The 15,609-nt window shown below is 42.7% G+C and overlaps 1 protein-coding gene across 19 annotated transcripts in view; it reads right to left on the minus strand.

The window, feature by feature from the left end:
• Positions 1–1,493: 1,493 nt before the first annotated feature.
• Positions 1,494–15,609, minus strand: part of sh3glb2b (SH3-domain GRB2-like endophilin B2b) — a 47,885-nt gene continuing 33,769 nt past the window's right edge. For 18 of the 19 annotated variants that reach the window (XM_024381721.2, XM_024381718.2, XM_042302608.1 and 15 more), the window contains 2 exons: positions 13,196–13,451; positions 1,494–3,051 (listed from right to left, as the gene is read on the minus strand). In XM_024381721.2, coding sequence (XP_024237489.1) covers positions 2,944–3,051; positions 13,196–13,451 — 364 coding nt within the window. In that variant the 3' untranslated portion in view covers positions 1,494–2,943. The remainder of the gene's footprint in view (positions 3,052–13,195; positions 13,452–15,609) is intronic. The other variant, XM_024381722.2, reaches the window with a different exon arrangement.

Below are 15,609 nucleotides of genomic sequence, written 5' to 3' on the forward strand. Positions count from 1 at the left end.
AGAAGTTTGCATATACTCAATTAGTATTTGGTAGCATTGCCTTTAAATTGTTTAACTTGGGTCAAACGTTTTGGGTAGCCTTCCACAAGCTTCCCACAATAAGTTGGGTGAATTTTGGCCCATTCCTCCTGACAGAACTGTTGTAACTGAGTCAGGTTTGTGTAGGCCTACCTGCTCGCACATGCTTTTTCAGTTCTGCCCACACATTTTCTATATGATTGAGGTCAGGGCTTTGTGATGGCCACTGCAATACCTTGACTTTGTTGTCCTTAATCCATTTTGCCACAACTTTGGAAGTATGCTTGGGGTCATTGTCCATTTGGAAGACCCATTTGCGATCAAGCTTTAACTTCCTGACTGATGTCTTGAGATGTTGCTTCAATATATCTACAATTTTCCTCCCTCATGATATCATCTATTTTGTGAAGTTCACCAGTCCTTCCTGGAGCAAAGCACCCCCACAACATGATGCTGCCACCCCTGTGCTTCACGGTTGGGATGGTGATCTTCAGCTTACAAGCCTCCCCCTTTTTCCTCCAAACATAACGATGGTCATTATGGCCAAGCTTTGTCAGACCATTGGTTAAGTAATAGTCGCATTGTAGCACATGGTCTGAATCTTAGACTAACAGGACAGGTACTTTATATAATTATGCAAAACAGGTCTGTCACTTTAAGGTCCTGACTGGGGAAAGACTTTGAACTTACTGTTCTAAAAAGAGATCAGAACCACACACACAAGCTCAGACTCAGTTTATACATAAGGATTCATTCAAGTTCAATCAAACAGATTTCTTTTCAACCATTGGTGGATTTGTCTGTGAGTAAATCTGAAGTTTTCTTCTATGGACTGTGGACTGTGACATTTAATGCCCTGTGACCCTCTATCCAAAAATGATCAATATTCAACTACAATCCTATAGGCCACTTCAGTCCCGGGATTCAATCCGATCAGTGGTAGATCAGTTTTATATGATATTTAAAGCTAATTTCTGATTGAGACGATATATACAGCATTTACCGTGAACACAGTCTCCACGAATGTGATTACATTGCCTTTAAAAAGGTGCACATCAGACAAAACACGATCAGATTGAATCCTGGCCTAGGGTCTTATCGTAAGGCCAAATAAGGGAAGCTTTAAATGATGTTGTCCTAAAGCTACAATCCACATTTGGCGAGGTAGCTGCACAGAGTGCCTTCAGAAAACCACATCAGTCTATCCCTATGTATTACGCTGTCTGTGTGTAACTCTGTGGCTGCATTAATTCCTCAAACCGAGAAAGGTTCCAGTGAGTCACAGATCATCCCACTCTGTCTTTCAAAAACATTACATGTGACCTAGGTTGGTCTAGCGGTCTAAGCCCCTGCCTCCGCTGCAACATGGGTTTGACTCTGGTCCACTGCTATTTCAGTACACTCGTTCCTACATCTATCCAATAAACACAAAATATGAGAGGAGTGGAACTGCATCATCACAAAAAAAAACAATGTTGAAATGTAACATTTTATTCAGTTGTACAATGTTATAAATGAAAAGTTGTTTTGTTTTAATGTGTCAGATTATCCAGTGCTTATTTTTTATCAGTTTAAACAAGCTGTTAATTTTCTTCAAGTTCCATTCATACAATAATCATACAACAGCATATTGGTAACACTGACAGGAGGAAATGTTGAGGGGTTCAGGGAGAGATGGCGACCCACACAGGGGTAAAGGGAGATCAGGGAGGAAAGGAAACCACAGGTCTGAACTTATTACATACAACTACACCCATTTCAAAACATCTACAAATTCAAAAAGACAAACATTAAGACCTGATAGCTAGTAAAACACACCCGAAACTCGGCAAACATCAGCAACCAGAGTGAATAAACAAAAGCAACAATGACACGCAAACATCAACAACGGATCAACCCACTGATTGAGCAACTCAATACTTTGATTTACATAAACCTTTGTTAGTTTAATAAAGTTACCATGGTTTTGTCCTTTTCCTCACAAATAGGGCAAGATGGGGGAACACTCGTAAAAAAAAAAAACAGTGATACCTAAGAAATAAAAAGCCACGTAAATACAGTACGTACATAAACAGAATGCAACCAGTCAGAAAACATAAGAACTGAAATTCAACTATTCCTCTCATCTTTCATCACCTGTTTATGACTCAGCCAATATGAGTCACCTTCTGTTAGCATACTGTATAGCAGTCTCTTTCAAGATTCATTTTTTATGTTGTGATAGCCAATGGCTAATAACACCTTGGAGAGATAAATATTTGCGTCACTCTGGATGATGTTTGCATTACAGCCCTACAGCTGGGGGATTTTACAGGCGGTTTTACTTTTTCCCCCCGTGGCTTTGAAATGTCAAAGTAATGGTGACTAACTATGACTAAATTAGCTTGGTTGAAAAATGAAATAAAACAAGAAGGACCTTTCCTCTATATATTGAGAGTTCAAACCCAGTCTATTATATACACTATATACCCAGATAGAGCGTGCAAGGTGAATGGATTCCAAATAGCTAGTGGGAAAAGAGCAACTATAGAGCTAGAATATAGACTATTCACTATTTTTACGACTGTTCCCCTTCTGATGCGCTATATATCCACTCATTTAGCTTTTGAATCCTTTTGCATATGCGTTTGAATTGGCCAGAGACCAAAGTAAGTGTGTTGCGCACCATGAGACAGCAGAGGCTGCTGAGGGGAAGACGGCTCATAAAAATGGTTGGAATGGAGTAAATGGAATGGCATCTTTCCATGTTTGATACCATTCTACTTATTCCACTCCAGCCATTACCACAAGCCCGTCCTCGTCAGTTAAGGTGCCACCAACCTCCTGTGCCATGAGACCATAGAGTAGAGGCATGTGTGCGTGTGTGTGTGTGAGCGTGCGTTTGAGGACGTGTGTGTACGTGTGTGTGTCCCTACGTGGGTTCATCTAGCTCAGCAACTCCAGGTAGGTGACGGGCACCTTGCCCTTCTGGTTGCCCCGCTCTCCCACAAGCCAGTCTGGGTCCATGCCTGGCACTGTGTAGACAGTGATGAGCTGAAACAGAGCGGGCATCACATCAGAGGGGTAATACTACAAAGTAGAATCAAGTAGTTAGCCAGCTAACTTGCCTAAATATTCTGAAATAACTTTTTTATTACTTAGCTTGATAAGCTTGAAAATGGCATGGTCTAATTGACTCACAAACCAAAAACACCCGTTTAGACCTTTATTTATTTATTTAAAATATATATATATATATATATTTTTACCCCTTTTTCTCCCCAATTGGTAGTAGTTACAGTCTTGTCTCATCGCTGCAACTCCCATACGGACTCGGGAGAGGCGAAGGTCGAGAGCCATGCGTCCTCCGAAATACAACCCGGAAGCCAGCCACACCAATGTGTCGGAGGAAACACCGTACACCTGGCGACCTGGTCAGCGTGCACTGCGCCCGGCCCACCACAGGAGTCAATAGTGCACGATGAGACAAGGATATCCCTACCAGCCAAACCCTCCCTAACAATGCTGGGCCAATTGTGCACCACCCCATGGGCCTCCCGGTCGCAGCCGGCTGCGACAGAGCCTGGGCTCGAACCCAGAATCTCTGGTGGCACAGTGATGCAGTGCCTTAGGCCACTGTGTGAACCTGCTTTGTTGTATAACCCTCAGGCCTGGGCAAGGCCTCATGTGTACACACTTACAACAAATCACTCACCAACACACAACTCCTTAGATATCATATGCTACAGAGATCGACAGGGCTGTAACGAGTTCAGGGTTTTCATATGTTCTTATAGAATTTAAATCACATTCATTTGTTTTCTGAAACAATTCAATTTCCATTAAAAGGGCAATCAGCAGTTCGAACAATAACAAAGTGAACACCCCACCACTGATTTGGTAAACAGCTGAGGGATGGGGCTGGAGAAATGTAACCACTCCCAAACTCATGGACAGAGCTATAGATACAAGGACAGACCATCCATGATATAACAATTATAGTTTTAACTAGGATTTAAAGGCTATAGTGTTTGTTTACAAAATAGTAAAACAAGCTTATATTTTAGGTTCTGATGAGCAGGCTCATTAGGCATCGATAAGTGAAATTCTTCAAGAATCAATGGGTATAGAGTACCAGTCAAAAGTGTGGACACACTCATTCCTGGGTTTTTCTTTATTTGTACTATTTTCTACATTGTAGAATAATAGTGAGTACCGGTAGATCAAAACTATGAAATAACACATATGGAATCATGTAGTAACTAAAAAAAATTGTTAAATCAAAATATATTTTATATTTGAGATTCTTCAAAGTAGCCACCCTTTGCCTTGATGACAGCTTTGCACTCTTGGCATTGTGTTTGTTTACATTGAGCTTCAACAGTGAGATATAACTAGTGCCAATATTTCTACACACCCCACTTTGCCATACCCTAGGGTTTAACAACAGTCTGAGTGCACTGAACGATACAGATGCACTGTGACCATGTGCCAATGTACAGTTGAAGTCAGAAGTTTACATACACTCCAAAAATTTCTTGTTAACAAACTACAGTTTTGGCAAGTCGGTCAGGACATCTACTTTGTGCATGACACAAGTCATTTTTCCAACAATTGTTTACAGACAAATTATTTCACTTACAATTCACTGTATCACAATTCCAGTGGGTCAGAAGTTTACTTACACTAAGTTGACTGTGCCTTTAATTAACAGCTTGGAAAATTCCAGAAAATCATATCATGGCTTTAGAAGCTTCTGATAGGCTAATTGACATCATTTGAGTCAATTGGAGGTGTACCTGTGGATGTATTTCAAGGCCTACCTTCAAACTCAGTGCATCTTTGCTCAACATCATGGGAAAATCAAAATAATTCAGCCAAGACATCAGAAAAAAAATTGTAGACCTCCACAGTTCTCGTTCATCATTGAGAGAAATTTCCAAACACCTGAAGGTACCACGTTCATCTGTACAAACAATAGTACGCTAGTATAAACACCATAACACTCAAGAAGGAGACGCATTCGGTCTCCTAGAGATGAACGTACTTTGGTGCGAAAAGTGCAAATCAATCGCAGAAAAACAGCAAAGGACCTTGTGAAGATGCGGAAGGAAACAGGTACAAAAGTATCTATATCCTCAGTAAAACGAGTCCTATATCGACATAACCTGAAAGGCCACTCAGCAAGGAAGAAGCCACTGCTCCAAAACCGCCATAAAAAAGCGAGACTACGGTTTGCAACTGCACATGGGGACAAAGATCGTACTTTTTGGAGAAATGTCCTCTGGTCTGATGAAACAAAAATAGAACTGTTTGGACATAATGACCATTGTTATGTTTGGAGGAAAAAGGGGAGGCTTGCAAGCCGAAGAACACCATCCCAACTGTGAAGCACAGGGGTGGCAGCATCATGTTGTGGGGGTGCTTTGCTGCAGGAGGGACTGGTGCACTTCACAAAATAGATGGCTTCATGAGGGAGGAAAATTACGTGGATATATTGAAGCCACATCTCAAGACATCTGTCAGGAAGTTAAAGCTTGGTCGCAAATGGGTCTTCCAAATGGACAATGACCCCTAGCATACTTCCAAAGTTGTGGCAAAATGGCTTAAGGACAACAAAGTCAAGGTACTGGACTGGCCATGACAAAGCCCTGACCTCAATCCCATAGAAAATGTGTGGGCAGAACTGAAAAAGCATGTGTGAGCAAGGAGTCCTACAAACCTGACTCCGTTACACCAGCTCTGTCAGGAGGAATGGGCCAAAATTCACCCAACTTATTGTGGGAAGCTTGTGGAAGGCTACCCAACACATTTGACCCAAGTTAAACAATTTAAAGGCAATGCTACCAAATACTAATTGAGTGTATGTAAACTTCTGACCCACTGGGAATGTGATGAATGAAATGCAAGCTGAAATAAATCAATCTCTGCTATTATTCTGACATTTCACATTCTTAAAATAAAGTGGTGATCCTAACTGACCTAAGACAGGGAATTTTTACTAGGATTAAATGTCAGGAATTGTGAAAAATTGAGTTTAAATGTATTTGGCTAAGGTGTATGCAAACATCCGACTTCAACTCTATCATCTGAGCGGCACTAGTGCTCTCAAATCAAACCTCCATGAGCATTCCACAGGTCATGTTTATAAGTGAGTGTATTTTTTTTCATCAAGATTAGGAAAAGTTTCGTGACACACCTGAGAGATTCTCAAGGCACACCGGTTGAAAACCACTGCACTACAGAGAGTAAGACTGTCCCAGACCCCCAAAAAATCTGGGTCGACCAATCGAACAGATGACTCTTGGTCGACCCAGAATTTTTGGGGGTCTGGGACAGTTTTACTCTCTGTAGTGCAGACACTTTTGTATTTTTCCATATATAAACACATCCTATGTGTTTTAATCAAATCAACTATATGCACTGAGCTTGTCTGATGCTTTAAGCGCACCGTTTGATAAAATAATCAACAAACAAATGACTAGAGGGAATCCAACCACAATTGACTTGACTGTGCCAGCCCGGGCTCAGCCTTGCTGCGCTGTGTTAAAAACAAATGACAGCGAGTGACTGTGTATCTAGCACCTGTTGTCTCTCTCTCTCTCCTCCCTGCTGCAGAGTATGTGAGTGGAGTTCAGCTGTTGGAAGTCCCACTCATCGCTCACTGCACTGTCAGTCACCACTCGTATCACTTGTCGTTGGACGTTCCAGTTCCTCAGGACACTTATTTTTGGTAAATGGCTTCTGCTGTGTGGTGTCCTTGTATGTGCTCACAGCTCAACAAAACCATGTGGCCTTTATATTTTCCGTCAATGAAACTAGCGACAACCCCCAGGAAACTGTGTCCCCTTCTGCTAGTCCAAATGTCAGTGGATACAACGAAACCTCCACCTAGTTGCAATAGGTCTTTCAGCTTGGCTTCCATTTCTTACAGGGCATAGGGGTGTCTCGGAACATACTATAGCAAGGTGGTGTGTAGCCTGGTTGAGCTGCACTTGCAAAGTACCGCTTCCCTTCCCATTCTCCCTTAGTTAGGGGCTCATAGTCCAAGTAAACCATTTTAAAGAAAGCCTCATCCAATTGACCAATTGACTCTCCCGCAACAGCGCTGGGGCTTTGTGTGCAGAAATGTAATCTTGGAATGCATCTTTCTTCTGCAAAGTTCTTTGCTGCTGCTTCTCCTTCTCTATAAAATACAAATTAAAGCTTTATTAGCTTACCTTAAATTAGCGCCAAAATAAGTCTAGACAAGTCACGGATTTGGCCTAACCAGACATGTAGCCTACGTTTAATTTAGGCCTAAATCAGCATGATAATACATTTCAATTAATTGTCATAGGAGCTCCACAAAACATTAATTATGATGGCCTTTTCAATTATTCTAATAATAGGATGACATTGTTTTCTTTATATATAGGTAGGCCTAAAGAACATCTAACAAAAATATCTAATTTAAAGGTTATAAATACTTTGCTACAATGATACTTAGCTAGCTACCAACCTTGTTCCTTTCTGTTAGCATATGCACCTAGTACACCATCATGCTCTGGTCTTTTGAGATTCCACAATGATTCCACACTGCAAACCCTCTCTTGCCCTTGGTCCTCATCTTTGTAAGTTACCTTGATTTTGCACCTGTGTGTTTTATCAGTTTCTATATGAAAATATTTAGCGAAACTCCATGACAAATCAAATCCAATTTTATTTGTGACATGCACCGAATACAACAAGTGTAGACTTTACCGTGAAATGCTTACTTACAAGCCCTTAACCAACATTGCAGTTCAAGAAGAAGAAAATATTTACCAAGTAGGCTAAAATAAAAAGTAATAATAAAAGTAACACAATAAGAATAACTAGGCTATATACAGGGGGCACTGGTACCGAGTCAGTGTGCGGGAACAAGGGGCTAGAGCAGCACAGAAGTAGACTAGAAATGCATGCTGGGCCAGTCATGCCCTGCTGCAGCGACCACCGCAGAACATCAACAGAGAGCTAGGAGAAGTGTTGAAAGAGCTGGATCACAACAATATTCAAAATGCATTACTGAATGAAATGTTCATTCAACCCTCCCTCTGTAGCCCACCATGGGGGAGTATGGGAGAGGTTGATCCGACTGGTGAAAAATATCCTCTATTCAAAAAAAATATCCACTAGTCCTTAAAAAGCAAGTACTGGATGATGAGGCTTTGCAGACAGCCTTGTGTGAAGTTGAGGCGATCATGAACGACAGACCAATCACAACTGTAACAAATGACCCTAATGATCTAGAACTCCTGACTCCGAACCATCTGCTTCATCTGAATGCAAAGCCAGTCCTGCCACAAGGACTATTCCAGAAAGGACACTTATACTTACTGAGGAGATGGAAACAAGTACAATATATCACTGACCTCTTCTGGAAGAGATGGATAAGGGAGCATCTTCCACTTATGCAGGAGCGGAACAAGTGGAACAAAACTAAGAGAAACTTGTTCTCATTGTGGATGACATGGTCCCAAGGAACTCTTGGCTGATGGGGCATGTGGTGGAAGTTTTGCCAGGGGCCAAAGGTCTTGTCCGGAGCGTCATGGATAAGACCAAGACCAACATCTTACAGAGACCTATCAATAAACTCTATCTGCTCCTGGAGGAAGCTGAGTGAAACACACACACAGAGCTCCATCTTTGAATCACGTGTACCTCGGATTGTCAGATGTCGTACTCTAACATTTTGAGACGTCAAACTCTTGACATTGACACAACACTTGAACACTTCAAATCTGGGACTGAGATCACATGTCCTATATGGGACCATTTGTTTATAGCTATGAACCGTAATACTGCTCTGGTATAGTATGTCTTGTGTATTGGCTGTATTTTTGAATATTAAGTCATTGTTATGCATTTAGGGGCTGGTATGTTAGAGCTGATTTAGACATTTGTATAAAAGACAGAACATGCAGAGCTCCATGTATGTGTGTGTAAATATATGAAATATGAATGTATGTGATGAAATACTAGATGAGGAACAGCCAGACTCAGCAAGCAAGGTGAGGTTGATGAAGACAGTAAACTGTCAAAAGTCATACACCATGGCAAGACTGAGCACAGCAACAAGACACAAGGTCGTTATACTGTATCAGCAAGGTCTCTCCCAGGCAGAAATTTCAAGGCAGACAGGGATTTCCTGATGTGCACTCCAAGCTCTTTTGAAGAATCCCAAAGAAACAGTTAACATTTGTGACCGTAGGCACAGTGGTCGGCCAAGGAAACTTACTGCAGCAGATGAAAGACATCATGCTCACTTGCCTTTTCAATCGGAAGATGTCCAGCAGTGCCATCAGCTCAGAATTGGCAGAAAACAGTGGGACCCTGGTATATCCATCTACTGTCCGGAGAAGTCTGGTCAGTAGTGGCCTTAATGGAAGACTCGCGGCCAAAAAGCCATACCTCCTATATGTCAACGAGGCCAAGCGACTCAACTATGCACAAAAACACAGGAACTGGGGTGCAGAAAAATGGAAGCAGGTGCTCTGGACTAATGAGTCAAAATTGAATTATTTGGCTGTAGCAGAAGGCAGTTTGTTCACCGAAGGGCTGGAGAGCGGTACACAAATGAGTGTCTGCGGGCAACAGTGAAGCATGGTGGAGGTTCAACAGTGAAGCATGGTGGAGGTTCAACAGTGAATGGTGGAGGTTCCTTGAAAGTTTGGGGCTGCATTTCTGCAAATGGAGTTGGGGATTTAGTCAGAATTAATGGTCTCCTCAATGCTGAGAAGTACAGGCAGATACTTATTCATCATGCAATGCCATCAGGGAGGCATCTGAGTGGCCTCAAATTTATTCTGCAGCATGACAACGACCCCAAACATACAGCGAAAGTCATCAAGAACTCACTTTGCATTTAGTTAATTTTTAAATATGATCAATTAACATGTCTAATTTTTGAAAGCATTCCTACTTTACAGCATTTTTTCACACCTGCCTAAAACTTTTGCACAGTACTGTATATGAATGATTTATAAAGTTAAGCTATTGATTATAGACCTAATTAAAATTGGAGTTTCCTTTCTCCTCACCTTTCTTAGACATTAAAGCAATGGCAGTTTTCTCATCTCCTCATTCTGCTGCTGCCTCCACTGCATTGTTCTTAACACCAATATGCTGGTTAACTTCACTATTATGCACATAGCAACGTAGTCTAGGAAAAGGTGCCAATTCAACAGCGCACTGATGTATTTCAGATCCACGGACAGCAACCACTATCCAACACGCGAGAAAGCACATTAGTTATAAAATAAAATCATTTTTATTAGTATTGCACAATGTAATAAACTCAGCCAAAAAATAAACGTTCCTTTTTCAGGACCCTGCCTTTCAAAGATAATTCATAAAAATCCAAATAACTTCACAGATCTTCATTGTAAAGGGTTTAAACACTGTTTCCCATGCTTGTTCAATGAACCATAAACAATTAATGAACATGCAGCTGTGGAATGGTCGTTAAGACACTAACAGCTTACAGACGGTAGGCAATTAAGGTCACAGTTATGAAAACTTAGGACACTAAAGAGGCCTTTCTAATGACTCTGAAAAACACCAAAAGAAAGATGCCCAGGGTCCCTCCTCATCTGCGTGAACATGCCTTAGGCATGCTGCAAGGAGACATGAGGACTGCAAATGTGCCCAAGGCAATAAATTGCAATGTCTGTACAGTGAGACGCCTAAAACAGCGCTACAGGGAGACAGGACGGACAGCTGATCGTCCTCGCAGTGGCAAACTACGTGTAACAACACCTGCACAGGATCGGTAAATCCGAACATCACACCTGCAGGACAGGTACAGGATGGCAACAACAACTGCCTGAGTTACACCAGGAATGCACAATCACTCCATCAGTGCTCAGACTGTTCGCAATAGGCTGAGAGAGGCTGGACTGAGGGCTTGTAGGCCTTGTTGTAAGGCAGGTCCTCACCAGACATCACTGGCAACAACTGCTAGAATCCTGACTAGAACCAAAAAATTGATCATATTACTCCAGTGCTAGCCTCACGACACTGGCTTCCTGTCAAGGCAAGGGCTGATTTCAAGGTTTTACTGCTAACCTACAAAGCATTACATGGGCTTGCTCCTACCTATCTCTCTGATTTGGTCCTGCCGTACATACCTACACGTACACGGTCACAAGACGCAGGCCTCCTAATTGTACCTAGAATTTCTAAGCAAACAGCTGGAGGCAGGGCTTTCTCCTATAGAGCTCCATTTTTATGGAATGGTCTGCCTACCCATGTGAGAGACGCAAACTCGGTCTCAACTTTTAAGTCTTTACTGAAGACTCATCTCTTCAGTGGGTCATATGATTGAGTGTAGTCTGGCCCAGGAGTGTGAAGGTGAACGGAAAGGCTCTGGAGCAACGAACCGCTCTTGCGTGGCCGGTTCCCCTCTTTCCACTGGGATTCTCTGCCTCTAACCCTATTACAGGTGCTGAGTCACTGGCTTACTAGGGCTCTTTCATACCGTCCCAAGGAGGGGTGTGTCACTTGAGTGGGTTGAGTCACTGATGTGATTTTCCTGTCTGGGCCATGCTTTGGCAAAGTGGGTGGGGTTATATCCTTCCTGTTTGGCCCTGTCCGGGGGTGTCAATGGATGGGGCCACAGTGTTGCCTCACCACTCCTGTCTCAGCCTCCAGTATTTATGCTGCAGTAGTTTATGTGTCAGGGGGCTAGGGTCAGTCTGTTATATCTGGAGTACTCCTGTCCTATCCAGTGTCCTGTGTGAATTTAAGTATGCTCTCTCTAATTCTCTCTTTCTCTCTTTCTCTCTCTCGGAGGACCTGAGCCCTCGGTCCTCTACCTGACATGATGACTCCTTGCTGTCCCCAGTTCACCTGGCCGTGCTGCTGCTCCAGTTTCAACTGTTCTGCCTGTGATTGTTATTATTATTTGACCATGCTGGTCATTTATGAACATTTGAACATCTTGGCCATGTTCTGTTATAATCTCCACCCGGCACAGCCAGAAGAGGACTAGCCACCCCACATAGCCTGGTTCCTCTCTAGGTTTCTTCCTAGGTTTTGGCCTTTCTAGGGAGCTTTTCCTAGCCATCGTGCTTCTACACCTGCATTGCTTGCTGTTTGGGGTTTTAGGCTGGGTTTCTGTACAGCACTTTGAGATTTCAGCTGATGTACGAAGGGCTATATAAATAAATTTGATTTGATTTGAACAACGTTGCCTATGGGCACAAACCCACCGTCACTGGACCAGACAGGACTGGTAAAAAGTGCTCTTCACTGATGAGTTGCGGCTTTGTCTCACCAGGGGTGATGGTCGGATTCGCGTTTATCGTCGAAGGAATGAGCATTACACCGAGGTCTGTACTCTGGAGTGGGATCGATTTGGAGGTGGAGGGTCCGTCATGGTCTGGGGCGGTGTGTCAAAGTATCATCGGACTGAACTTGTTGTCATTGCAGGCAATCTCAACGCTGTACGTTACAGGGAAGACATCCTCCTCCCTCATGTGGTACCCTTCCTGCAGGCTCATCCTGACATGACCCTCCAGCATGACAATGCCACCAGCCATACTGCTCGTTCTGTGCGTGATTTCCTGCAAGACAGGAATGTCAGTGTTCTGCCGTGGCCAGCGAAGAGCCCGGATCGCAATCCTATTGAGCACATCTGGGACCTGCTGGACCGGAGGGTGAGGGCTAGGGCCATTCCCCCCAGAAATGTCTGGGAACTTGAAGGTGCCTTGGTAGAAGAGTGGGGTAACATCTCACAGCAAGAACTGGCCAATCTGGTGAAGTCCATGAAGAGTTTATAACCATATACAATTTCAGTTGCACATCTTAGAGTGATGGACTGTGCCATCCCCAAGACCTCCACAATGGATTAGTCGACTCAGACAGGCGCGAATCAGAAACTTTAGTTTTTTTGCTACTGCTCGACTAAAGAAATGTCGTTCGACCAACAGACTATCGAACAAATAATCGCCCCGCCAACTAAATGGGTCAGCCCTAAGAGAGAGACAGAGGCTAACTTGTTTAAATGTCCCAGATTATGGGATGTAGTTTGTAACATGCCATTACCAATTGGCATTTTGTAGATAAAAGATTGCAATGTTTGTATTTTGTGGCACGGAATTGATATTTTTTACATAATACAGCATGTTCCAAATGGTTCCCCATAGCAGATGTGGTGAACCATGGCTGCTCCTACCTCGTCGGCCAGTAAGGAGAGCTCACTAGTGTCGTGGGCGTCGTAGTCATACAGGACCTTGGCCTTGCGGTGGCCTGTGGAAGGCTGCTGCACATCCTGGATTTTCAGCGGGCCAGAAGGCTCCCGAGCGATGCCAGGGGTGGAGGTGGAGGCCAGGCATGGGGGTGAGACCCCTGGCAGGGTGGCAGAGGAGACGGGGGAGGGGCATGTGGCAGAGGTGGAGGGGTTGGCGTTCGAGGCAAAAGAGTTTGGGTACCTGGGGTCAGGTTACGGGAGAGGGGAAGAAGAGGGGGTCATCAGTAATAAATTAGGATGCTAAGGTGATAAAGGAATAATATTTCCCAAGCAAGTACATATTTAGAATGTACAATACCTCCAGAAAGTATTCATACCCCTTCACTTATTCCACAATTTGTTGTCTTACAGTCTGAATTGGAATTGGATGAAGGATTGTTTGTTTACCCATCTATACACAATACCCCATAATTGCAAAGTAACATTTTTTTGTTGTTGAAATCTTTGCAAATGTTTTGAAAATGAAATACAGAAATATCTCATTTACGTAAATATTCACCCCCCTGTGTAAATACTTTGTAGAAGCACCTTTGGCAGCGATTACAGCTGTGAGTCTTTCTGGGTAAATCTCTAAGAGCTTTCCAAACCTGGATTGTGCAACATTTGTCATTATTCTTAAACAAATTATTCAAGCTTTGTCAAATTGGTTGTAGATTGTTGCTAGACAACCATTTTCAGGTATTGCCATAGATTTTCAAGTGGATTTAAGTCAAAATTGTAACTCAGCTACTCAGGAACATTCACTATCTTCTTAGTAAGAAACTCCAGTGTAGATTTGTCCTTGTGTTTTAGATCATTGGCCTACTGAAAGGTCAATTCATCTCCCAGTGTCTGGTGGAAAGCAGACTGATCCAGGTTTTCCTCTAGCATTTTGCCTGTGCTTAGCTCCATTCAATGTATTTTTTAACCTGACAAACTCCCAAGTCCTTAATGATTACAAGCATACCCATTACATGATGCAGCCACCACTATGCTTGAAAATAAGGAGAGTGGTACTCAGGAGTGGAGGCTCCTCCTCAGTGAATTTCATAACATTTAAAGAAACATTAAAAGAAATTATGCATCTTAGATAAAACTGCTAAATATATTCACGTCACCAAATAATTGATTAAAACGCACTGATTTGTAATGAAGGTCATGTTATGTTGCCTAGCTGGCTATGATTATTCACCACTGGAACTCTTCCAAGTCAAGGTAACCTTTTGGTTTTATTAATCTCCTTGCTGTCCCCAGTCCACCTGGCCATGCTGCTGCTCCAGTTTCAACTTCCACCTGACTGTGCTGCTGCTCCAGTTTCAACTGTTCTGCCTTATTATTATTCGACCATGCTGGTCATTTATGAACATTTGAACATCTTGGCCATGTTCTGTTATAATCTCCACCCGGCACAGCCAGAAGAGGGCTGGCCACCCCACATAGCCTGGTTCCTCTCTAGGTTTCTTCCTAGGTTTTGGCCTTTCTAGGGAGTTTTTCCTAGCCACCGTGCTTCTAAATCAAATCAAATTTATTTGTCACATACACATGGTTAGCAGATTCTACACCTGCATTGCTTGCTGTTTGGGGTTTTAGGCTGGGTTTCTGTACAGCACTTTGAGATATCAGCTGATGTACGAAGGGCTATATAAATAAATTTGATTTGATTTGATTTGATTAATTTATTGCCACCGGGGCCCGCCAGCGTAAATGCTGAACTGCTTGCTAACTATACACTGTACTTGCATGACAGGTTTGTAACAGGTTTACTAACACGTTAGTTCTAGTAGCTATGTTGACTTAACCTTAGCTAATATTGCAACGATGTAGGCTGTGTGTAGCAGTTAGCCATTATGATATGAAAGTTTGGCCACAGACAGCTTATGTGTTGTGCACTGAAGTCCACACGTAGATGCGAGTAGGAATTATCCAATGATCAAAGGGATCATGCTGTTTGTATATGGCTGCTATGAAAGTGAACAGTGTTTGCGTGTGATCAGGGGTGTATTCACTCCCCCGATTCTGTTGAAAAACCTTTCTAAAATGGAAGCAAACATAACTGAATGTGTCCAATAGAAACTCTCGTTTGCAACTGTTGGACTAATGATTACACCCTAGATCAGCTAGATGCAGGCAATATTGTGCAAGGCGGTATTGAATGTGTCAATGTCTGTCACCTTGATTACAAAAATGTCTCTCGACTTGTGCATGTACGTTGTAAACTTTCATTTATAGGCTAGGTTTCAGCAACCTCATGATGGGTTTAGGGAACATTTTTGTATCATGTATATCAAATCAAAAGTTTATTTTCACGTGCGCCGAATACGACGTAGACCATACAGTGAAATGCTTACTCACAGGCCCTA

The sequence above is a fragment of the Oncorhynchus tshawytscha genome, linkage group LG20 (genome assembly GCF_018296145.1).
Source record: "Oncorhynchus tshawytscha isolate Ot180627B linkage group LG20, Otsh_v2.0, whole genome shotgun sequence".
NCBI lineage: Eukaryota > Metazoa > Chordata > Actinopteri > Salmoniformes > Salmonidae > Oncorhynchus > Oncorhynchus tshawytscha.